Raw genomic sequence first — 26128 nt, 5'->3', positions numbered from 1 at the left:
TAATATGCATTTAATAAAACTTCAGTTATGGTTAATGAACTATTACAAGGGTGGGCAGCTTGTGCTCCTCCAGAGATTGTTTGACTCCCAACAGCTCCAGCAAGCCTGGCCTACAGTCAGGGTTGATGGGAACTGACATGCCAACTCCCACAGTCTGATTGAAAAAAGTGCTCTGCCTGCTAATGGAGATCTTTTTTTATCCTCTTTATATAGTAGACAGGGGGATCCTTTATCTCCAGTCTTAGTGCTATGAACCACAGTGCTAAGATCAAAGATAAGATCCTCTGACTGCTATTTACAAGTACAATAGGCCCACAACTTGCATGCATTTAACTTGTGCACATTCAGCTTTATGCATGTGGCAAATAAAAGAAAATTAAAAGGGGGTGGGGTTCCAGGAAAAAAATTATTTTAGTGATCCCACCTGCCATTGTACCAAATGGGTTTTGACTATATGTGATTTTGGCTTTAGGCATGATCCCTAGAATGGTGCCCCATGTTAAGTTGTGGGCCTACTGTAAAACGTAGCATTACCACCCACACCCTACACTCATTTGCAGGAGTGAGGTTGGGAGAAAATGCTGCCCTTTACTTTCCCCAGAACGATCTGTGTGTAAAGTGAAAGGGAGCACTCCTAGCCACACCCCCACCCACTGCAGCACTGGAATGGGGAGGAATGGAAGTGCTGCTTTATAATGTTTAGCCACCCCTGTTTTACAGGATATGCTGTCCTAGGTAGGAAAGGGTATGACTACAGAAACCAGTGGGTCTTTTGCAAGTCTGTGATTATAAAAGTCAGAGTTAAAGAAAATGATAGGTAGCAAAATTCATGTTCTTTCTATATACTAGCTGCCAGGCTGAATATAAGGAAAGTTGTGTATGAATAGAACTGCTGAGGTTTAAATCCACCCTACGCAAGCCTAGATTTGGAAAGATAACTTTTTTTTTCCATTTCCTTTTTTCCTGTTATGGGTAGAGAGAGAAAAATGCACACCACATCAGAAAGCATTCATCCATTCTGACAGAGTAAAACAAAAAATAGCAATAAAACTGAATGAAACATGTATCTAACTTTGTATGCCCCAGATATCGTGGTTAAAATCGAGTTTTTCAGGAACACCTTCAGTAGTGTTCTGTTGCAAAGTAAGGTAATTTGATTTTCCTTTCAATAAAACAGGATACAGAAACTCCACCACTCACTCGTTTAACAAGTTTGGGGGGGGGGGGAGAGAGAGAGAGAGAGAGAGAGAGAGAGAGAGAGAGAGAAAGCACTGTTGTGTCATCAAGTACAAAAACATCAAGGCTGTACTAAGAAAGGCTGTAATACAGAGTTGCATGGAACATCAACAAATATATTAAACTGGAAGATCTACAACTCAAGTAAAATATATAGAAATATGTATTTCTATATCCATATATATTTCTATATCTATATTTTATGTATCCAGATCACTGTTATGGTCTCATTCTACACATGTTTAATCAGAATCAAGGTCCACCAAGTTCATATGTATTTATGTATCCATCCATTCAATTCAGATTAATATGCCATCCCTTCTGCATGGTGCCCAAGATGACAACAATATAAACAACATTATTAAAATAAAATACAAAAAAGAGCAGATAAAAACAGCAACTAAATAAAACTAAATAAAAAAGCAGTAGCAACAAAATCAAATAAAAGACCTGTCTAAATAAGAGATTTGCAAGCGAAGCCCAGTTTGCTGTTTTGTTTGAATGTAGCCAACTATAGCTTATCAAAACTAATTTGTTGTGGTTTATAATCCTAGTTTGTGGGCAAACTGAGCGTCACAAACCATAGTTGGCTGCAATCATACAAAACAGCAAATTAGTGTTTCCCATAAACTAGAGGCAGAAGCTTCTAATCAGCTGCCAGATCGTTAGCTGGTTCAAGGAAATGGATTCAAGGCTACTGAATCTGAAGGATTTACATGAGCTACTTATGCACTTCTGGAGTAAACAAAAAGTGCTGATATTGAGCTATACCTGGAGGTTAATTACCTGACGGCACCTTTCCTTGTACCAGCCTGTCCATTTCCTAAGATCCTCAGAGGAGGCTCTTCTCTGCATTCCACCCTTGGGGGAAGTACATTATTCAGTGATGCATGGAAACAGCCATCTCTGTGGTGGTATCCTACTCCCACTCAAAGGCTTGGCATTGGAACCTTTTTTTTTTTTACCAAGTGAAAACTGATTTGTTTTCTCTGGCATTTATAGGAAATTAAAAAGTTTTTGCTGACAGAGTAAACAGCCTGCTCTGCTGTTTATTGGTTTTGTAGTCTTGACATACCTTTGTTGCTATTATTAACAAAATGATGTATAGCTTATATGGTTCTCAGTCTATTTAAGTAACATGCAGTTTGTAATTTGTGTAGTGCACCCCCTTGCCCTGGGATCTTCTATAAAGACGCCAAATAAATAAATAAACAATCTATAATGTGTGACAGAAGGGAGGGGAGGAGTGGATGAAGCCCACCACCATCCCATTCCTTGAACTCCGAACTGAGCCATGAGGTACTGTATTGTATCTATGTGCAGCAAGATTCTTTACATGTACATAAATGTTCACTCAAAGGTTCACAGAAGTGCACTTTGATACCATTTAGCACACAACTTGCCAAAAAGGGAAATAAACTCCATCCACATGAGAACTAGGCCTTCCTAGTATGCATTATTATTATTATTATTATTATTATTATTATTATTATTATTATTATTATTTTATAATAATATTTATTGAATTTTCCAATTAAAACATACAAATACAAACAACAACAATAAGAACAAACACAAACAAAAAACAACAAGTATAATTTCGAAACTTATTTCCTCAACCTAATTTCCCTGACTTCCTCATACCTCACCGTTTTGTATTCTAGTTTCATTATCCCATCAGCAAATCCATTCCCTTATTTCCCCCATTTTTTTTTTTAAATTCCATTCCTTTTCTTACTTAATGTCTCTGAAAACCACATTGTTTTTAAGTCCATGTCAATCTAACATTCCTTAATCTTATAGTATTTGTTAAGATAGTCCTTAAATTTCTTCCAATCTTCTTCCACTGTCTCTTTCTCCTGGTCTCGGATTCTGCCCGTCATCTCTGCGAGTCCCATATAGTCTGTCATTTTCATCTGCCATTCTTCCAGGGTGGGTAAATCTGATGTCTTCCAATACTTTGCGATAAGAATCCTTGCTGCTGTTGTGGCATACAAAAACAAAGTTCTGTCTTTCTTTAACACCACATGGCTGACCATACCCAGGAGAAAGGCCTCTGGTTTCTTCAAGAAAGTGTATTTAAACATCTTTTTCATTTCATTATATATCATTTCCCAGAAAGCCTTAATCCTTGGGCACGTCCACCAGAGGTGAAAGAATGCGCCTTCATTTTCGTTACATTTCCAACATTTATTATCTGGCAAGTGGTAGATTTTTGCAAGCTTGACTGGGGTCATGTACCACCTATAGATCATTTTCATAATATTCTCTCTCAAGGCATTACATGCCGTAAATTTCATGCCGGTGGTCCACAACCTTTCCCAGTCAGCAAACATAATGTTATGACCAATATCTTGCGCCCACTTAATCATAGCTGATTTCACCGTTTCATCTTGCGTATTCCATTTCAACAGCAAGTTATACATTTTTGACAAATTCTTAGTATTGGATTCTAACAATTCTGTTTCCAATTTTGATTTCTCCACCTGGAAACCAATTTTCCTATCCAGCTTGTAAACCTCCAATATTTGGTAGTGGTGAAGCCAATCTCGCACTTTATCCTTTAATTTCTCAAAACTCTGCAGTTTTAAATTAGTACCCTCCTGTTCTAGAATTTCCCAATATTTCGGCTATATACACTCCATATTAAGTTTTTTCACAGCTTTTGCCTCCATTGGTGAAAGCCACCTTGGAGTTTTATTCTCCAGTAGGTCTTTATATCTGATCCAAACATTATACAGTGCTTTCCTGACAATATGATTTTTAAAGCCTTTATGAACCTTAACTTTGTCATACCACAAATATGCATGCCACCCAAAAAAGTTATTAAAACCTTCCAAATCTAAAATGTCCGTGTTCTTAAGAAGCAGCCAATCCTTCAACCAGCAGAAAGCTGCTGATTCATAGTAAAGTTTCAAGTCTGGCAGGGCAAATCCCCCCCTTTCCTTTGCATCAGTTAAAATCTTAAATTTTATTCTGGGTTTTTTGCCCTACCAGATAAATTTAGAAATATCTCGCTGCCATCCCTTAAAACACCCCATCTTATCAACAATTTGCAGTGTTTGGAACAAAAATAACATCCTAGGCAGTACATTCATCTTAATAGCTGCTATTCGACCAGACAAAGAAAGCTTCAAGTTTGACCAAATTTCTAAATCTTTTTTCACTTGATTCCAACATTTCTCATAATTGTCTTTAAATAAGTTCATATTTTTAGCTGTCATATTAATCCCCAAATATTTTACACTTTTAACCACCGTTAGACCTGTTTCATTCTGAAACCTCTCCTTCTCTCTTACTGTTAGAGTCTTCTCTAATACCTTAGTCTTTAATTTATTTAATTTAAATCCTGCCACTTGACCAAACTCTTGAATTAATTCCAAAACCCTTTTCGTGCTAGATTCTGGCTCTTGTAGTGTAAGTACCAAGTCATCTGCAAATGCTCTCAATTTATATTGTTTCGCTCCGACCTGAACCCCTTTAACCAGCTGGTCTTTCCTTATCATGTTCAGCAAAACCTCCAGGACCGCCTAGTATGCATTATTATTAAAATGTTCTATGAACAGCTTCTTTAACCCTCAACAGATTTGTTTTTATCCGTAACTGTAGCTGTAAACAAACAAACAAACAGCATGCCAAATAGAGCTGAATGCGTGCTCTGAAGGGTTAAGTCACTCTCTGCCATGGAAAAAAATGTGGTAGTTTCCCACTTCTACCCAAGTGAACCGCATAGATTTTCTGACAGACTTGTCATTCCTATTCCTTGGTGAAAGAATAACTTGCAGAGACTGAAGGGAGCGGCTCTACTCAGGCAGATGTTTCAGAATCCCATGAGAAACCCACTGGCCTTCTAACCTATGGGGTAACCTCCCATTTGCACTTTGTCTTAATTCCTCCCCACCCCCTAAAGCAGCACAGCTCACTGAAGAGTCACAATTCATAGCTCCAGAACTTGCAGAAAATAAGTGTGAGTAAAAAACTCAAAGTGGCAGGGACTTTCTGTGTTTCACATTAAAAAGAGAGCATTTACCAGAAAGGATGATGCCATCTTCTGCTTAGAATCATAGAATCATAGAGTTGGAAGAGACCACAAGGGCCATCGAGTCCAACCCCCTGCCAACCCCTGCTTCTGCCAGTATTCTGCTCTCCACAAGTTCCTCAAGCATAAACTCAGCGCAACATTTGATCATGGAGAAATCTATGCAGCTTTTGAAATATAGGATTTCCACAGACACCTTGGAAAGATCCGATTGAGAATGCATTTCTGATACCTTCTTCCAGATATCCTTACTACATGCAGCATCAGAAAACTACAATGCATTTTGTTATTCTGCTGACAAAATGTGCTCCCTGACACAAGACCAACTGTGCTAACAATTTCAGCCATGACATTCACAAACCCAACAGACCCCTCTCCACTCTTTGTAAAATATCAAAATATTATTGGTTTTGATCCAAAGATTTAGGGGGTGGAGTTCTGCTTATGCTGTGGGGCTTTCTTCGCCCTTTGTGTTGCAGCCTCTTGCACAGATGACCTTCTAGAATGGTGTGCAATGTGACAGGGGGATGATGGTGATGGTGACTGCAGCTGGGAGGAGGGGGGAAACTGGTAAGTTCCCTTTTCATTCATTCATTCATCCATCCATTCAAAGTATTTCTATGTATCCATTTCCACAATAAAATCACAATAATAAATCCACATTGAAACCAGTAAGGAACCATAATCAAAACCACAGCAAATTAAAAAACAGTTTAAAGGACAATGGAAATCAGACACTATAAAACAGACACTAATAAGAAAGTAACAGAAGAGTAAAATGATAACTTCCTTGTGTAACGGTCTAACACAAAGGGCGATCCAGACAATTAACTTTAACATAGCACATGTAAGAACGTCACATGATGGTAACCAGACACAGTCATCTCTTTAACTCCTTACATAGGATTTCCCCCACTTACCCCCATAAGAAAAATGTCCATGCATATTTCAACAGAGAACAACTTCATGATTAGCAACAGACACTTTAATTTCAGCATGGTGGGATTTTACCTTCACTGCTGGGCTTTTTAATTTCTTCCACTCTAATTAATTTCTTTCTCACTCTGCGAGTTGAGTTGACCAGCTTATGCAACCTCTTAAACTTCACCGATTCTTCAGATTCATCATCCGACTGCTCTCTTGACTGGCAAGGAAACAAAAGGAAATGTTAATAAAAGAATTATCCCGCAGCTCAATCACTTTCTGAAGTCAAGTCGATGCAGCCTTAGGCTTACTGTGCTCTGTGACAAGGAAAATCCTGTAACTTAAAACTGTTATTTTCAAGCTCAGGTCACACTTACTCTCCCCCGCCGCAATTTCTCTCTCTCACACACAAACTGCTTTAAAAAGAACAGCACATACCATTTTAACTTCTAAATTAGCGCACGGCAAGGTCTCAGGCACCTAAATGCATTGCAGCCCTCATCCTTCTCTCCACCCATTGTGCAATAATAGCTACTTCCACGTTGTCTCTGAGCGCATTTCAGGCAGAACTCTTTCCTGGGACTCTTTTAGCCATGCTAGTTAGGCTCCTGTGGTTTGGGTCAGGCACTGGTCTTGTCTGGCCTGGCGGCTCTTGACATTTAAAAACCTGGTTATAAACAGCTTCTCCAAACTGAACTGAAACTCTATCATTGACTACTTTTTTCCAGACTTCCAAGTAAATCAAAAACAGCAGCAGCAGCAAAAATGATGGGAGGGGGGTAAAAGGAAGGGAAGGGAAAGGAAATAGGAGATCTCATCCACTCTGACTTGTTTTATTAGCCACAGAAAGATCTTCTCCTTCGCTGTCTTGGAGCTTCTCATTCTGAGGATTCTCAAGGCTGGCTGCTAATATGGATGCAGCATTCCTCCAGATCTGACCAAAGGAAAACTCTGACCTTTACAGGCACTGAGTATAGTCCATATTCCCCAGCATCCCATTTTGTCTCACATCTGATGCAGTATGCTCAGTTCCAGCTGTTTTCCCTCAAGTATCAAACATTACAGAGACCAAAAAAATCCACCCTCTCCAGCAGCAGTGACACCACAAGCTGAAACAATCCATTCCTTGTGAACCAAATCAGAGCTCCCATTTTCAAGCCAGATCCAGTGCTCAATATGCTACTTCCTCTGTTGTGCCCTGTTTAGAATCTGTGTGTGAGAGAGTAGAAAGCAGGGAAGGGGAAGGAAGAAAGAGTGGGGCCCTCTTTGCTTTTACAGTACAGCACTGCCACTGTACACAATGCATTCCAAGGAAGAGAGAATATTCCAGCTGGAAATCTCTGAAGACTGTATCCCTCACTTTGCCTCCATGTACGGAGCTCTGACCAATTCATCACATTCTGAACATCCAGCTTAGAAATCTCAAGAGCAACTTCCTGTCAGTGAACTTCAGGTCACTTGTGTTTCCATGTTGGAATGCACCATTATTTTCTGGTGATGTTTTAAGCCTGACAAAATAAGCTTTATTTAAAAACTGACTCCTACAAAACATGTAAGCGTGAAGCTAACCATTTGGTCCAAGGCAAGACCAACTGGCGCTTAGAGCATCATTTGTCTGGTGTATTTATAATTGAAATTTTTGGGGGGCGGGGTTAAAACATACACACTTTCTGAAATAAATTATACTGTTGCAAAAATATTTTGCAAGGATGCCAAAGTTCTGAGTAGTAATGACAAATATATTTCCTCAATCCTTTGGGTGCACTGAGTGATGTTTTTTAGGCTGAACAACAGTTATTAGTCCAATACTTAAGAAAGTAGATTATATTGTTCTATACATTACTAATGATAAAAAAAACCTGTAGTGAAGAGAGAAAACTGTACAATCCATACAACAAAAAACTGTACAATCCCTACAACCCTACACAGAGGCAATCTTGTCACCTGAAGCAACTTAGTGGCCTCCATATGTTCATCAGCCCTTAGGCAAATATGTTTAGTTTATACATTTGGTGGATGTGATGGTGGAATGAATGGATAAGAATATTCAATACCTCTTCCACCATGGATAGGAGGTAAAGTGTGACTTTGTCCTGTACTGAAATGGGAGAAATAAGTTCTCATGAACATTATTTTTGGTGCTTATTGCCACAAAAACTACAAAAAACCCTCACATAAAACAGATTGGCAATGGTCTACTTCATTGATTAAGCTACCCTTGATAAATAAAACTATTGCAGCCACGTATCTCCACACGGTGACAAAATAACTTTCACAAGGGTCTCATCGTTGTGGGCTGGAATTGATTTTCCTGTCACATACGCAGCCTTTAATTTCAGATGGGAACTTTCTGAAATGTGTTCATTGCTTTCATTCACCCAACCTGGAGCTTCATGAAGCAAAGAGGCCACTAGATTAAAACATTAATTCCATAGCAGAAATGTTGACTCCATCCAAGTAGGATCAGAATCCAGCAATCCAGAGTGCAATTCCTGATGGTCCTCCAAGGTGGGACTTTTCTTCCACATCACTCTCCTGGTTATTTCCATGCAGGGTTGAAGGATGTGCTCACCTTGGAGGCAGAGTTCTTTGGTGTCTCTTCCAACTCTACAATTCTATGATTCTATACTGTACTCCCAATACAGTGGTACCTCGGGTTAAGTACTTAATTGGTTCCGGAGGTCCGTTCTTAACCTGAAACTGTTCTTAACCTGAAGCACCACTTTAGCTAATGGGGCCTCCTGCTGCCGCTGCACCGCTGGAGCACGATTTCTGTTCTCATCCTGAAGCAAAGTTCTTAACCTGAATAACTATTTCTGGGTTAGCAGAGTCTGTAACCTGAAGCGTATGTAACCTGAAGCGTATGTAACCTGAGGTACCACTGTATAAGGTAAATTTCAAAGTGATTTAGGTGGTATCCAACTAAGTGCTTCCCATTAGTGCAAGGAGCTCCACTTACACAACAAAACGTCTGCCCCCCTCACTTTGTACCCCTACGTCCTTCCCAAATCTGCTCTGGAAGGTTGGAGATAACCCCAGAACAGACGTAGGTAGCCTGTGGGGGAGGGGGGGAAGGGAGGTTCTGTTTAGCAAGCAGGCGTCCTTGTGCTAGTGAAAGCACTTGGCTACTGCCCTGTGTGAAGATGTTCCATTTGGCTGGAAAGTTTTTTCAGCAGTGTTACCTTCTCTCTAGGGCAACAGGGTCTTGGGCTATGGCAGTTACTCTGATAAAGAGGTGATATCTGACCTAGCCAAGTGAATAAGTGGCTGGTGAGGGGAGAGCAACCAGCCGGTCAGCTAAAGAGTGATCTTGCCTGGGGACAGGACATAGATGGATCTGGATAGACTGGAATGCAGCACTGATCTAGTACAGTACAGGTGCAACCGCTCCCTGTATATGAACATGAGAGAGATTAACTCTTTCGAAGACTCCCCGCGTGGATTAGGAAAGCATTACAGGAAATGTAGAACATTTGCCTTATGTTAAATGGTTCCCTACAGAGAAAGGTCTTTCCTCAGTCAGGAAAAGGGCATTTTGCAGAATGTTTCACTACAGGCATCTCACTCAGAAGTCAGAGCCCTTACAATACAAGTCCAAGTATTGTACCTCTAAAAGTTCACAGCTATCCTGTTCCAGAACACATCATCACAGCTAACAACTCTGTGCCAAAAGCAGAGCCTTATAATATGCATAGCCATTTCTGTATAAAGTAGTTCATCTCTTTGGATATTCTAAGGAATAAAACACATGGATCTGTAGCACTGTAAACAGGAACAGCTTGATTCTCATCCAGGCTGCCACAAGTCGCACCCCCCCCCCCCAGCTCTCATCCAAAAGCCCCTAATGGCTCAAGTTGTAATTATTTTGGCTAATGTTGGATGCAGAAATTCTGTAGTGAATGCTTAAGTGTTTCATTTCTAGTTTCTATGGCAACATTACATCAGATTGCAGACAGCTGGCTCCACAGTTTTAAACCATAACAAATTGACCAAGCCAGTTCAGAAAATTATACTTGCTTTAAAGAGATAGCACACCATCCAGCTGCCAACAGAATGGTGCAAGACCAACGGGACCCAATTTTTTGGCGTGTGTGCTAAGGCGGGGTCTCTTTCTCAGCTTCTTTTGGAACAAGTGCATCTCTGACACATCAGCAATGTTCTAATGCTGAGGGAAAGTGGGCCAGCTTGGGTCATTCTATTCCAGAACTGCACGGAGGACCACAGGGGAACAGGAGCAAAATCAACAGCATCTGTAGTTCCCAAGAACTGTGTACAGTAAACTGAAACAACCTTTTGTCAGATGGTCAGGAAACTATAAAGCCAAGCTGTTACTGCTGCTTTGGCAGTGCTACCCTGTTCCTCTGACAAAAACAAGTGTGACTGTAACTCAGGAAATTGCCCATATTCCCCATATGTCCTTTCTGAAGTTGTGCATCCTTCAGTTTTCTGCTCTTTATTTAAATATCCCTATAATGTCTCAACCAAAGCTCATTTCAAATAATTTTCAGAATTACATGATTTGCAATCCAAAGAAGCGTAACTTTACTAACACAAAAGCTAAGTTTTGTTTGCATTTATGGATCTTACTTTCTGTGATCATGGTTTTGCTTGCTGACTTTGCCATATATATCAAGTAAATAAAGTTAATTCCAGAAAAGTGCACACCAAGTTTAGGGTTGCCATATCTCGAAATGCAACAAGGAGGACACATTTGCTTGCTACTACTTCTAACTATGGATCGCTATGGCAACTCTACCCATGAAAAAGAGGATGTGTCCTGGAAAAAGAGGGCATATGGCAACCCTAAAATTTCAGAGAGATGCTTTCCTAGGTCAGGCTTGATTTCCATCTGCATCACAATGAAATTTGTAACTATTAGATTTGTTCTTACATAAAATAAGTTGTTAGACAAAGTTTCAAAACAAAACAAAACAGTACTATTGTTTACTTTGCTTCATCTGTACATATACATACAGGTAAGTGCCAAGCTTTCAGACATTTCATATTCCAGGAGTTTAGTTCTAGAGCGTAGTGTTAGAGCATCATGAAGTGCTCAGTTATGGCACTGATTTAAATCAAGTGAGGCAGGCTGCACATGAAGACCTATGATTGTTCAAGTGCATCCCTATTTTATCTGGCTTGATGTTCTACACCAATAATTGGCTCTGTGATGACAAATACTTCACGTGAAGCAGTTTATTGGCCCAATATCCTAGCCCCATTCCTATTACATTGTATCGTATTGTGTATTATTTCTAGCTTCTTCTGGCCCATGCTGAAGCTCTTGAGTGTTAGCGTAGTGGTCTGTCTCCACCAGGGGTACCAACTTTGGCAATCCTACCTGCCATTGAACCCAATGGCTTTTGACTATATGCGATTTTGGCTTCAGGCGTGATCCCTGGAACATAACCCCACGTTAGCTGCGGGCCTACTGTATAAAAGTTTTCAATAAATAAATAAAACCAGGAATTTTAACATGATTAACTGTGTGTTTCCAGATGGGTGTGTTATTATAGGTTTTCACAGCACCCGCAGCATGTTAGCAGTGTCCAAATGCCAGCTTGTATCTCTCTCTCATTTAATGCACATCCACCATTTTCATGGAAAATCCGATGTCAGAAAAACGTATTGCCAACGTCTGCGGCATCTGAATATCCTGTTTGCAATATTAAGCCCTATCTGGAAACACCCATAGTTAATTATAGCTATAGGAGCCCTTTCTTCCACCACCCCCATCACTTTGCAGGATGGGAAGCACATCCTATGAATACTGAGCCACAGGCTTGATGACCTAACAGGGCTGGCATTCAGGAGACCTAACACTGTGTTCTGAATAATCCTCCCTTGAGTACTGCCCTTTCTCAGTTGCGTAACCCCAAAATTTAGGCTTAAGCATTTCCCCCTCAAAAGAACTATGCAGGAATCCTAACCTTGCCGCAAAACGCCTGTTGTCGGGAGTTACAGTACCAGATGTAAGATTGGCTTTCCTAACCACTACTTGGTAAGTGAAGAGAAGCAGGGAACAATCAAAACACAATCAACTGGCTGGTCTTTCGCTCACATAAATCATCTCCCTCCCCACCCTCGGTTCCTCACTAGTTGCACAACTTACAAGAAAGACAGAAGTCATCAGAGTTATATTTGCCACAAGGGCAAAGCTGGGGGGGGGGGCGGAATAGAGAGTGTTGTACATGGGAAACAATCCCTGGTTTCACTGGCAGAGACTTATTGACCTCTTGCTGGCCCCCGTTTCTTAATTATTGTCAATGGAATTTCAGTAAAAGAAAAATGGGGGAGGGGAAGGAGAAGGCAGAGTAACCCACCCATCAAACACTATTCCCACCGCTACAACTGAAGCACTAAGAAAAAAACTCCCACATATTTATTAAAAAACCAAAATATGTTAAATTAAATATGAAAGTTTTATTTCCTTATAACACATGAGTTTCTTCTCCTACTGATTTTAAAAACCACAGAATATAACTTGAAACACAGGCTATGAAAAGTCCTAAGCAGTTTAGGGTCAACAAACCTAAGTGATTACTACGGCCAAGAATCAGGTATTTGATGAACTGCTTTCTCTTGCACTAACCTGTCTGTTCACTCAGTACCCAAGTCTTAGATCATCACATATCCTGGGTGTCTCATCTGCAGAAATCAGATGAACACTTTATCCCAGAGAGATATGCCTAGCACCTATGATTCTATTTTTAGGAGATAAGCAAAGACCATTTTATTCTTCTGGGGGTTTTCTTGACTGGATTTTTTAAAAATTACTGCTAGTTTTTAAGTGTGATAGCAAGCTGGTTTGCAAGGCGGGATGGCTCTTTTTGTTTGCTTAATTTTTATTACTGCTATAATGATTTGTTTCAAGATGTTGTATTGTGATACTGCTAAAATCTTTCAATGCGTTCTGTGCCTTCCTCAAGTGCTTTTGACGGCTTGAAGATGTCCCTGACTTGTGTTAATGTCTCTTGCTTGCCTGATGGAGGAGGCTGTGTGTGTATCTGTACTTGTGCGTACACTTCTGACTTTTTTGCAAGGCTGGAATATAGCAAACTGTAAGGCTCTCATATTCATTGGTTCTGCCCTATTTTTTTGTCTCTGCCCTGCCCACCTTTTGCACAAGGCCTCTAAAATGTTGCTCACAAGGGAATGTGACCCTTGGGTTGAAAAAGATTCCCTACCCCTGACTTAAAACCAATGATTTGCTAACACAATGGGGTTATATCCAATGTCACACAAGTGAAGCCACTGAAATTGGTGGTTTAATTACCTTAAAGCAAACCCAACTGACCCATAAACTTTATCCAGCATGGAAAATTACATCCACTTAGCATTAACAAACTCTTTGCAATAATTCTATGCGGGGTGTCAATCCACTGAAGTCAACTAATGAATGCAGTAAAAGTGGACATATGAGGCATGGCATTAATTATGGAAAAACCACAAAAATGCTCCAAGGCCACTTTAGTGAGAAGCACATTGCACATTAACCAATGATGAACTGCCTGGGGAAAATTAATAGAAAGTTCCTGTCATATATTCAAGATGGAAAAAATTATAATTCTCATTTCTTCCCATTAGGTCTGCCTCAACATTGAAATAATTGCTGAGGCATGCTTTAAAATGGTTAAACAATCACAGAGTTTTCAGTTATTTAAAAAGCACTGAACAACGGGTGTAACCTGATGGAAGGAAATGCTGCATCTCACTACAGGGAAACAAGTTCTTTCTTAATTCTAGGCACTTAAAATGTACAAAGAGTTTGCTACTCCTATATACTTTTTTGTAATATAAAAAGCAAGAACTCAAAAAATACATTGATCAAAATTTAAAATTTATGAGAACGTAAGAGCAACTCTTTCATGAGACCAAAGGTCTATCTAGTCCACATTCACATGTAAAAGGAAAGACAAAAATAGCATATAACCCTGTCCAGAACTGCTTGTTGTGACGTGGAAGGTGAGTTTTGGAAGCCTATAGCTATCTGCCTTTTGGAAGGCCCCTCCTACAGAGCCTGGAAGAAAGAAGAGGCCTCCCTTTCCTCAGATACCTCTCTCTGGTCCCACTGCAGAAAGGAAGGTTTTATGGGAGCTCCCGTTTGAGTCTCATAGACACCCCCATGAACCCCCTAAATTTAAGAGTTAACAAGCTTTAGAAGGAAACACTTTGATGGTTAGCTTTGTCCTACCTGTCCCTGGGATACTCATTCTATTGCTTATTCATGGAGGCTTTTTTCTTTTCTTTTTGGCAAGTAGTTCATTGGCTGGAAGGCAGGGATGGAATTTGGTTTTATTTCATTCGGTGAAGAAGAAGAAGAAGAAGAAGAAGAAGAAGAAGAAGAAGAAGAAGAAGAAGAAGAGGAGGTGGTGGTGGTGGTGGAGGAGGAAGAATTTGGACTTGATATCCCACCTTTCACTCCCCTCAAGGAGTCTCAAAGCGGCTAACAATCTCCTTTCCCTTCCTCCCCCACAACAAACACTCTGTGAGGTGAGTGAGACTGAGAGACTTCAGAGAAGTGTGACTGGCCCAAGGTCACCCAGCAGCTGCATGTGGAGGAGCGGGGAAGCGAACCCGGTTCACCAGATTACCCAGCTCGTCAAAGACCCATATGGCACACACACACCCAAACAAACATGCATTTGCACATACACACACATGCTGGGAACCTCAATGGCACTCTTCTGGAGGCTTTACCCAGAACAAACAAACAAACAAACAAACAAACAAACAAACAAACAGCTAGCCCCCCACTTAGCTACAGCACTGATAGAAGGACCAATGAGGCTTGCCTCTCTGAAGCAGAAAGATGTCTGTGGACTGGAAGGGAGGCTTCTCTTCAGAATAAATGGGAGAGGGGATTGAAGAGAACTGCCTTCTCAGTCCTGGGGGGGAGAAACCTTTCTCAATGTAGCTTTGCCTCCTCCCCTCTGAGACAACTGTACTTTACTCTGCAAAATAGTTACATTGTATAACACAATATTTATTTATATCCCACTCTTCTTTTAGAAAATTCAGAGCATCTTACATAGGTCTTTCACACAAATACCCATCATATCCTTATCACAGCCACTTCTCTTCCACAATAGTAAGACATAGTTCACAGCTATTCACAGACCACTCACTAGGCCTTCTTGATAATCAAGACTTTTATTGTATGGACTATTTTATTTAGCCTTCTAGCTTCCGTATCTTCCTTGCTCAGTCTCCTTGATGTTTCCATGTTTTCTACCGCATAACTCCTCAAACCCTATATATCAGGTCATACACAATGAAAAGAAAATCTTATGTGTGCCTGATACTAGTTTGAAGGATCCAGATTCAGGAAAATTCTACTCTCCTGGGATTTGTGGATCAACAAATGGCGTCTAGTATTAACCATGATGACAGGGTAGTTCAATTTGCTGGAGGCTTATGGAACTGCAACAAGGCAATCCATATATCTCTGTTCTGCCACTTATGCCACTATGGATCACCAGCTTTCTATTGGGTCTAAATGGGCAAAATAAAAATGTACCCAGTGTACTGTGTACCCTTGCGTACCCCCCAGAAAAAAGTACTGAATGTACCTATTTACTAAGTATGGTGTTTTGTTATTCTGCACTGAGAAGATATACTGAGAATATCCATCACAACAAATATACTATACAATTTACATACAATAAAATGTGTTCCAATGAGGCTTGTACCCAGTTAAAGAGTCAAAGGACTGCAGTCCTATAGATCTACAGTACAATCCTATAGATCTATTTTAGCCCCACTGAGTTGTTGTTGTTAAAATTTGTATACCGCCCTATACCTGTAGGTCTCAGGATGGTTCACAACACAAAGTTACAGCACAAAATACATAAATAAAAATAATTGAAACAATTAACAATACTAATGTATACAAACTAATTAAAAAACACTCCCCAACAGAAGTCCCTAAACAATCCCAAATACAAATACAGTACAAAAATCCAAATTAACATATAGCAAATATGTTATGCAAATCAATGTGGTTGAATTCATAACAGCAACAAGTAGACCTCACTCCCACCCTGGTCTATTTATTGGTAAAATTAGATGATTAAAAAGATAAACTGGGCTACAGGTTATAAAAACGTTTACGATTATAACATTCCCCATCCTCTCCATTTGCTGCTTTTGACCACTGGGATTTTGTTATATGTATTAATGTGTAGACCCTACCTAAGATAAGTCCTGCTACAACACATATATAAACAAAAAAATATGCAGTTATGCAGATTAATCTTAGAAATTTCGGACTAGCTCAATCAAATAAATTATTTTTTAACTGGGCGAGGGCCTCGTGAATAAAATTAGTATGATTCTGTTGTAAAAATATTTTTCAAGAAAAAACTGAATGAAGCAAACACTAGAAGCAACAGAAAGAACAATCCTACTTGTGGTGGCAAAGAAATGGTTTCACCCGTAAAACCTTTGGCTGTGTCTGGGATAAAGAAGGACCCATTTTTACCCAGCAGAGCAATTAAACACATAAGCTTGAAGATAAGGATGGTTTTGATTTGGGAGAGACATATGACTTTGAGATGAAGCAGAGTGCAGGGAATTCATTACTTTTACAGCATCCCCTGCTGGCTGATTCACAGTCAGAATAGCATATTGCACACAAGGAACTTGTTAAGTCCCCAGTTTCTACTGAATATAAAATGAGGGATTAGGTATCCTATTGGTGTCTCTTTTTCTATTGCTATCTGATAGGCTAGTAGAACAGTATCAAGCATGCCCTTAGCGCAGATAGGGTTAGCCATCAGAGCACACCTGGCTTGAATTTGGCACACAGCTGGGAAAGTTCTCTGAACTACAATGCCAAAAAATGTCAAACTAGCCAGAGAACGACCCACCCAGTTACTCCAAAGCTATATATATAAACTTCCACATATACAGTACAGATACGGAGGTATGTGCAACCTCTTTGCTGCAGGCACACTTCCCCGCAGCCCATGGGCAGGCAGTGAAGGGTAAGTCTCTGCTCCTCTGTCCTTACAGGCCAAAACAGTATGAATAATACACATGACACTGCCATATATGGAGTCAAAACATTTGTCCATCTTGCTCAGTATTTGCTAGTGGCCAGCGACTCTCTAAGGTCTTGGTCAGAGAGAAAACTTTCTCAGTTCCACCACAAGAGACCTTTTAACAAGAGATACTCAGAATTTCTACATTCCTATGTGGGGGGCATAGTTTACTAATGCTTTATCTGAAGCGAAGCCAAATCAGACAATTTTGACATGGACTGGTCGCCATTTTTTTGATGACAGAAATAGGAAGTCATATAAGTACTACTCCCATTATTTGCTCCTTATTGTGATTGGGATATATAGACTCATCTTAAAATATTGCATCTCAGTAATTTGCTTTTTATACTGAATATGCTTTGTTTATTGCTTCTGTTATTGTTTGTATGGTTATATGTTAGTTTGTGCATATGTTTATGATAAATCAATACAAATTATTTTTTAAAAAGAGCGATGCTGGGGATTGAGCCTGGGACCTTCTGCATGCAAAAAACATGCACTTAGCTATAACCCTTTTCCTGGCTATTTTGCTGTTTCAGAGAGATGGGGAAGAACAGAGAAACTAATCCTGTACAGCACCTCTCTAGGAATAAGTCTCACTGAACTCAGTGGGACTTGCTTCTGAGTAGCTGGCCTTCGATTGACTCTTATTCTGTGTTTCCGTGATGTTTGCCCTTGAAAACGTCAAGTGGTAATGTAATATCTTTTTTTAAAGTAAGTAATTACGTTCTCAGTCATCCCAGCTTCTCTGGGAAGGCAACACACACCTGTAAGTGTATCATGGAGAATTCTAGGAGAGGGACTTAGCTCCGCAAGATATAAACTGCTTGCCATAACTAAAAACTCTGAAAAGGCCCAACAAGAGCAGTCCTTGTTTCCAAAAGAAAATTTGGATGCATTTTAAATTAGGGGGGAAGGTATGGGAGTGGGGGGATGAAAGAAGAAAACATGCAAGCCTGATCCAGGAACATTAACTTCACATCAGAAAGGAAAGACATGACTGGAATGGTAAAGTCTTTAATAATGCATACTTCCTAAAGTATGAACTGGACACACAATGAGAAGATTAAATGTTAATCTGCATGTATCTGGCACAATGCCAATACAGCTGTTGGCTTGGCACATTCAAAAGAAATAGAATAAATGGAGTCCTCCAAACTGAGCTTAGAATTAACAGTATAGTGACAACAGAGGGCAGCTTCTCTGCTGACACAGGGGAGGTGGCACCCTGTCCTTTGCTAATTGTTTTTGTATTTTAGCCTGGCAGGCAAGGGACTGAACATCCCAATTTGCCAATAAAAAATCGCGTAAATGACAGAAGGTTGAGAGGAAGAAGCAAGATCAATAGAAATTAAATCTTTTCAGCATGACACATGTCAATGGCATTTTCCCCTTTTTGCAAAAAAAAATGTGATGCTCAGCCACATGCAATGCAAATCTGTCTTGCAGTTTATTTTTATTTTGTTTTTTAAAGCTACATTTCACAGTTTGAAGGCTGTTCACTAGAACTTCTTTCCTCAATAATTACATGGTTAGGGAAGGCATCATTTCGAATTGGGATTACAAAACCATTTAAAGATTTTAGGCTGCAGTTCTAAAATCATTTGTGAGAGTTGAAGGTGAACTGAACACACCAAGACTTACTTCTGAGTAGAACAAGCCTAGAACTGCACTATTACAGGAAAGGATTAGAAACAAAGTATATGGTATTAATGTCAATTGCTATATTTTCAACAACAACGTACATCAAGTATGACATGTTCTCAGATAATCATTTTAATGTATACTTTGCAATAGAGCAGGGTGAAAGTCCAAACAAGCAGGCATATCTATCTAGCCACAGGATAACAGCCAAAATGTTCAAGTGGAAAAAGTGAGGCTTTGGGGGAATCTGAAGATGGAAACACACTTGAGTTTTGACACAGAAATGCATATATCTTAGTAGAGCTCTTGAGGAAGCTTAATGTGACATGACAGCTTAATTTAGGGCTGCATCCATGTGAACAGTGGATACCTGGCACCCATGGAAACATTAGCTTGTGCCATGTCATGAGCAAGATTGTTTCTGGCATGACACCACAAGTGCTTCAAATTTTACTTTTGCAGTTGCACCCACAAAACCACACCCTATGTACAAGCGCAGATACACACAACCGGCTGAGAGGCAATATCTGCAAACTTTTGGTTAAAAAAGCTGTTGTGTGAAGAGAACCTGCAACTCAGGCAGAACACAGACTGTGCTGAACAAAGGCTAAAAGAATACCAGCACTATATCCAACATCCATGAGATTCAACTGAAGAGAGTTGAAAACTTTTTTTAAAAAGTGGAGTGATCTTTCCTTTTCAATGAGGAATGGGACCATCATGCCTGAGGCGAACATTCTCCATGCTTCTTGCTTCCCTTTCAACTGCCTTATGTCAATGTAAACAATATATGCAACTGCATTGTAGAGACTGATACTCACATTACAATTGGAGGAACCGTCAAAAGATGGGTAAGGACTATCAGGCCATTCAGCAGAGTCCATGCTACCTGACTGCCGATGTTGGGCCTCATATTCCTTAAGCTGAAATGAAAATAAGACCAAAGGTTTTCTACCTTGCTAAAGCATGTAGTTTAACCTATTCCATTTTCTCAACCCCCTCCCCCCATTATTCTGCTTTCTGGTTTGCTCATATTATCACATATTGTTGTGATAATACATACATACAAATAGATAGATAGATAGATAGATAGATAGATAGATGGATGATAGATAGATAGATGATAGATAGATAGAAGCTCTGGAAAGTTCAGGAAAAAACCCAGACACAAATACATACTACTCAGCTCTGTTATATTTAAATATGTTGTTTAGTACAGTACTCTAGTGACAAAAGCGAGAAATCAGCCCTCTGAAGGCTAATAGAGAGTAAGTTATGTGTGAACTGAATTGTTAGCTTCAAAGCATAGTCTCATTAAGTCTTAACTGCAGAGTCGACAATCTTATCAGTGTGTGGCTGAGCTTTAATGCTTAGTTAAGCTATAATGCAATTCACTTACTCACCCATATATGCATACACTTACCACATGATTGTTCAGGTTAGCACCATACAATGGAACTGTATTCTCAAACCTTTTAAAACCACTTACGGTACAATCCTATAACCAGTTATCTCAGAGTAAGCCCAGTGAACTTAATGGGGCTTACACCTGAGTAGAAATGTATAGGATCGTGCTGTTATTCACAGAACTGCTTTCATACGGAATCTTTGGGCCTGGTCAGACAGGATGCTAATGTATAAGCAACCCCTGCTTCTATCCCAATCCACAAAGTCACCTAGCATTGTTCTCAGAAATTATGGCAACCTATTTACAAGGTTCTAGTGTTTCACTGATATAACTGACATATCAAGGAATAATAAGGCTGAATAGTATGTATTTCATCACATACCCTTGCAAGCGCTTCCTCAATAGTAATCATCTTCTCCTTAACCATCATCATTAGTTGGATCCGCTCCTCGTCACTCATTGTGATCTCACTTGCCACATAACCAACATCTTCCCCTGAAGACACAAAGGAAGAATAAAGATCTTTAGAAACAAAGCAAAATGGGTGGGGGGGGGAGAGATAAAGTGTACCAAATCATGATCTTCCCAGGCTACTGACCTCAGAAATCTGGTTCCTATGTTAGTCAAGCTATTTGGGCTACTTAACTCCCTCCTTCAAAATTCTGAGATACATGGCAACATTTTTATTTGGGTTTGTGAAATATGTTGATCTTAACACTGTCAGAGACCAAGGACAGCAGCCATGCCAGGAGAGCCGTTGCCAGTTTTACCCCACAGCTTGATGATAGGAGCAATGCTAAAATATTCCTCTCTAGTGACCTATTTTGCTTCCTCAAATCAATAGAGCTTAGAAAGAAGGCATGTCCTAGAATATATTTATTATACTTGGAAATCATTACAGACAATGACAGAGCAGCAAAGGAAATGCTAATCCAAAGCCTGGTATGTTGGGTCAAGAGATTTTCTGCATTGCAAACCGATTCCTACCATCCTTTGTACAAATCTGCCATATTTTCAACCTATCATTTATCATCTTAGGAAACATTTCTCTTTGATGGGGTAATATAACAAATACGGATGGAATAAGATGGTATTTGTCCTATATTTTATGCTTAGGGTGCAGAATGACTGGACTTTGATGGTGCTGTATTAAACTGTGGTTTCATTCATTTATTTAAAAGCATTTATAATCTACTTAATATTTTAAAATATTTAAGTGATATTTTAATGATTGCATAATGTATTTTTGTGAATACAACTGTACAAGGGGGTGACTGAGCAGCTTTGAATCTATCAGGTCCATGATTAGCTCTGCTCCACACTTGACCTGCCCAATTTTGGGGTCCTATACTTGCTGTTTCTGGTAGGAACACCACCCGAGAAGCTTCTCAACTACTGTACCTTCAGAAGAGCCTGGCAGACTTTGGCAGATGGACAACTCTTATACTGAACCAGTCCAGTAGCACAAATTGGGATTAAGAGTATGCTGTGAAATATCTGATAGGGCTGGCTTTCCCCAAAGAGCAAGTCAGGGAGCAGCGGAAAGGCTGCTCCCCGAGCTTGTGGGGCTGGTGGTGGGGAAAGCCGAGCTTCCCTCACCGTCAGCCCCGGGGAGCAGTGGGAAGGCTGCGGGTGCGCGCGCACACACACACACACACACACACACACACAAAAGAAGTTGATGATCAGGAGGAGGCTGCTTTTGTATTCCTTAATGAATAAAGTTTTGCTCTAAGAACAGAGCAATCACACTATGAAACAGCTTCATCTATTGCTGAACTTTAGTTTGGTATGGAATAGTTCTCAGAGATAAAGCAGCTTCTGTTAAATTGGACAGGGTCTGACAGGCAGCAGTATGTAACCTGCCTTTCTAACCTAGTGGAATTAATTGAACAAAAGAGTACAGTGGTGCCCCGCAAGACGAACGCCTCACAAGACGAAAAACCCACTAGACGAAAGGGTTTTCCGTTTTGGAGGCGCTTCGCAAAACGAATTTCCCTATGGGCTTGCTTCGCAAGATGAAAGCCCATAGGGAAATCTCCGGGGACCTCTTTTAAATGCTAGCGGTGGGGAGCAAAGCCTTTCCCCCCCATCCGGCCTTCAGAAGAGGTCCAGGAAGGCTGGCGGGGGCCGAAAGGCTTTGCTCCCCACTGCCAGCATTTTAAAAGCAGTCCGGGATAGCAGGACCTCTTCTGAAGGCGGGCGGGGGGCAAAAGTCTATGTCCCCCCTGCCTGCCTTCCCGGGGGCTTTTAAATCGCCCCGGGCTGTCCAGGGGTGATTTAAAAGCCCCCGGACGGCTTTTGAAGGCAGAATTCCTCCGCTGTCCCGGGGCGATTTTAAAATGCTGGCGGGCGGCAGCGCTGCCGCCCGCCAGCATTTTAAAATCGCCCCGGACAGCAGAGAAGTCCTCCGCTGTCCCGGGGGCTTTTAAAATGCTGGGGGATGGCAGCGAACCCTTCGCTGCCGCCCGCCAGCATTTTAAGATCGCCCCGGGACAGCGGAGAAGTCTCCGCTGTCCCGGGGGCTTTTAAAATACTGGGGGATGGCAGCGAACCCTTCGCTGCCGCCCGCCAGAATTTTAAGATCGCCCCGGGACAGCGGAGAAGTCTCCGCTGTCCCGGGAAGGCAGGCGGGGGGGGGGGGGGAGCAAAGACTTTCGCCCCCTGCCGGCCTTCAGAAGAGGTCGGGGGACAGACTGTCCCCGGACCTGGTCTGAAGGCGGTTTCCATAGGAACGCATTAATTGATTTTTAATGCATTCCTATGGGAAACCGTGGTTCGCAAGACGAAAAACTCGCAAGACGAAAAGACTTGCGGAACGAATTAATTTCGTCTTGCGAGGCACCACTGTACTGTCAAAAAATTAAGACTACCCTTCTTAAATTATTGCAGTTTAGTATGTTAATCCCGCTGAAGGCCCAATTAACTATATAAACTATTCTCAGAACTAAATGTAACAAATATTAAAACACAGCAATGCTAAAAAAGCTGTACCTTTTGAAGACTGCCTCATTAGTCCCTTCTGATTCTTTCTGAAGTTTTGCCAGAAATACCTATTCTTCTTTTTCCAATCTGCTTTACCTAAAGGGGAACACAATATACATTATAGGTTTAAATATGTATACATTTTCAAAGGAAACCCATTCCCTCATCCTGTTTCAGTTATTTTTGGGCGTTGTTTTTAATTTTAATTCATACTTGGAAAGAATGCCATAAATAGCTGTCGCAAGCAATCATTATTTAGGAAAATGAAGGCTGTAGACCATTTGCAACAAGCAACCAAAAAATACTATGCTAGGTGAAAATGAACACACATTTTTTATGTTCATTTTAACTAACAATATAGATCATACTGAACTTTTATTTTTAGTTCACCTAAAAAACCTTCAAAGTTAAAAGCTACCTAAAAGTTAATATGAAAATGCAATTTCAATTTGTTTGTGTAATCTAAAAGTGGTGCATGACCATTAGTCATATTTCTACATCAAGCAGGCTTCCTAGTTATTTTATTTTGCACTTGAGTGCAAAAATGAGATCTATAAATAAATGATAAATAACAGTTATCCCTATTTAAAGCAAACACTGAGATGCAAGTGAATTAAATAAATTGTACCAGAAGATTCCAATACATTTGTTTTCTTTAAGGGAGGAGGAAAAGAGTGGTTGTGCTCCTCTTCTGGACAAAATGACTTCAGTGATTAACAAAAACTATCCCACGCCTCTGTCTACCTGTATAACACTTATAAAATGCATAAGGAAGTATTATTCTAAAGGAATAATCCTCAAAAATGAGAAGGAAGTTGAAAAACCTCCCCCTTTCCCCCCACAAGCAGGTAGCAAAACATGTGACATTACTGCAACAGAGTTGAAACAGCAAGGTAGATCAACACTGCTGATGGTATGCAAAAAGCAAGGCATGGGGAAGGGGTGGAGAAAGGACCAAATAAAGGTGAAGTATACTGACCGACAGCACTTTCTTCAGAACTTGATTTATGAAGAGAGAACCTAAAACACAAAACAGAAACAGAATGATTGTTGCAAACGTCTGACGTTTCTTGGGAGTTGTCTGCAGGGCTGGCTGCCTCAAACGAAGGACCAAAATGCAACATCTGCCCCTGCCCTTCCATGTACTGACCCAACCGACAGTTGAATCTTACTTCCACACTGGCAACAGGCCAGTGTCCTCCACCACTGTACCTTGAGGGCAGAAGGCTAACTTAGGGGACACAGGACAGGCTGCACAGCACACAGAGCTCTGTCTTCCAACAGAGGGAAATGGGGAGGGGGGCAGCTGGGGGAGGGCAAGGACACACAGCATTTGCTGTCTGGGGCAGTCGCCTCACTCTGCCTCATGGTAACACCAGCCCTGGTTATCTGGCTCACAGTAAGTCAGGATCTGAAGCATCAAATGCCCCCTCCCTGCTCCTTTTCTTATGAATGCACACTGAAGCCAGCAAGAGAAACTGTATCTCAGCACCAGCTACACTTAAACAATGGCATTAGCTCAGCTCCAGCCTGAATGCTCTGAAACGAGCTTCTTGTGACTGATGCAGAAAAATATGTATGGAGAACAAAAGAGTTAAAGTTACAGGGTCAAAGGGGGAAATGTGCCAAAGAATGTCCTCTCCTCTCCCCCTCCCCCCCCCCAGGCTGTCAACATAGAAAATTAATACAACGCTTCTACCAAGTGGTAATATATTCTATGCTGTGCATCTAACGCTGCCCTTCAACTACTGCGGCAAACTGTAGCATTCTTTAATGCAAAAAATCATCACTTTTTGTGGGCTGGCAGTTTACAATATATGAAAATAAACAGCATTAAAATTAGAAATATAAATAATGGTAATGATACTATTAATAATTACTTTCTTCAATTTAAGTTTATTATTGCTACCAAGCTTGGAGAAAAACAAGGATTTGAAGTCTCTATTCCAAAGAGAAAGATGATAGATGATAGATAGGTAGGTAGGTAGATAGATAGATAGATAGATCTTCAGAAAACAAGATGAACATTTTACTTTGAGTGTGCTTCAAAGCTTAACTACACACTCAGAGTTTGACTTTGCAAACCCATCTGATCTGCACTTTCTAGGATTAGCAGTAGAGGGCACTGCAGTGTTTTTGATCAACAAAAGCTCCGAGAAGAAACCAAACTGTATTTTGTTTTAGACCAGTGCACACTGTAAGTGATCCAAGTGATTAGAGGCCAACAGTTTATAAGCATGAAAAACATAATCATCAATTTGCAGGGACATCATGAAAGGGGAAACGATAGCATGAAGTTTAATTTTGATTCAGTAAATTCACCCAAGCAAAGGCAGTAACAGCAGTGTTTCGGATATGGCAAATCATCTTTCTTCTTCAGTCTGATTAGAAATTTAATCCGAGCCAGCCAGCCAACTGATGCAACCAAATTCCAGATCTGGGCTGCACCAGGTGCATGCTGGAAGGGGGCCATTGCTAGTTTCCTTACTGGTGCAGTTTACACACGGGACAGCTTGTAAAAGGAAAATTAATGGCTTGGGTGGGTTCACAGCACTAGCAGCCAAGTGCTTGATTGTTAGGAAGGAGCTCAAACAAACAGGCACAGAAGAAAATATATAGCAGCCTTTAGATAGGCCCTTGGAGCACAAATATATATATATTTAGGAGTGTGATGTGGTATATTTATAAAACTCAGGGGTTTTGTGAACATTCATGTACTTTAATTTCCTATCTGGTCCTGCAAATGTTGTTCCACATCAACAAGTTTGTGCTTTCACCCTACATCCCAGACTGCTCCTTTCTGGGGTTCTTGTACTTTTGATCATGAGAGATGTACAGACATCACCC

At 40.5% G+C, this 26128-nt stretch overlaps 2 protein-coding genes across 9 annotated transcripts in view; both read right to left on the bottom strand.

The window, feature by feature from the left end:
• Nucleotides 1-26128, bottom strand: part of SASH1 (SAM and SH3 domain containing 1) — a 552112-nt gene that overhangs the window by 31103 nt on the left and 494881 nt on the right. For all 7 annotated transcript variants that reach the window (XM_083731823.1, XM_083731825.1, XM_083731826.1 and 4 more), the window contains exons 5-9: nt 24261-24301; nt 23291-23377; nt 20679-20791; nt 19710-19811; nt 6287-6419 (exon numbers count right to left, since the gene is read on the bottom strand). In XM_083731823.1, the coding sequence (XP_083587949.1) occupies nt 6287-6419; nt 19710-19811; nt 20679-20791; nt 23291-23377; nt 24261-24301 (476 nt within the window). The remainder of the gene's footprint in view (nt 1-6286; nt 6420-19709; nt 19812-20678; nt 20792-23290; nt 23378-24260; nt 24302-26128) is intronic.
• The window catches only part of GINM1 (glycosylated integral membrane protein 1), a 785919-nt gene that overhangs the window by 352933 nt on the left and 406858 nt on the right, over nt 1-26128 (bottom strand). The window lies entirely within an intron of this gene.

The sequence above is a fragment of the Podarcis gaigeae genome (genome assembly GCF_964106915.1).
Source record: "Podarcis gaigeae genome assembly, chromosome: 3".
Classification (NCBI taxonomy): Eukaryota; Metazoa; Chordata; class Lepidosauria; order Squamata; family Lacertidae; genus Podarcis; species Podarcis gaigeae.
The sequence above is the reverse complement of the archived record's forward strand: the minus strand, read 5'-3'. Positions and strand labels throughout refer to the sequence as shown.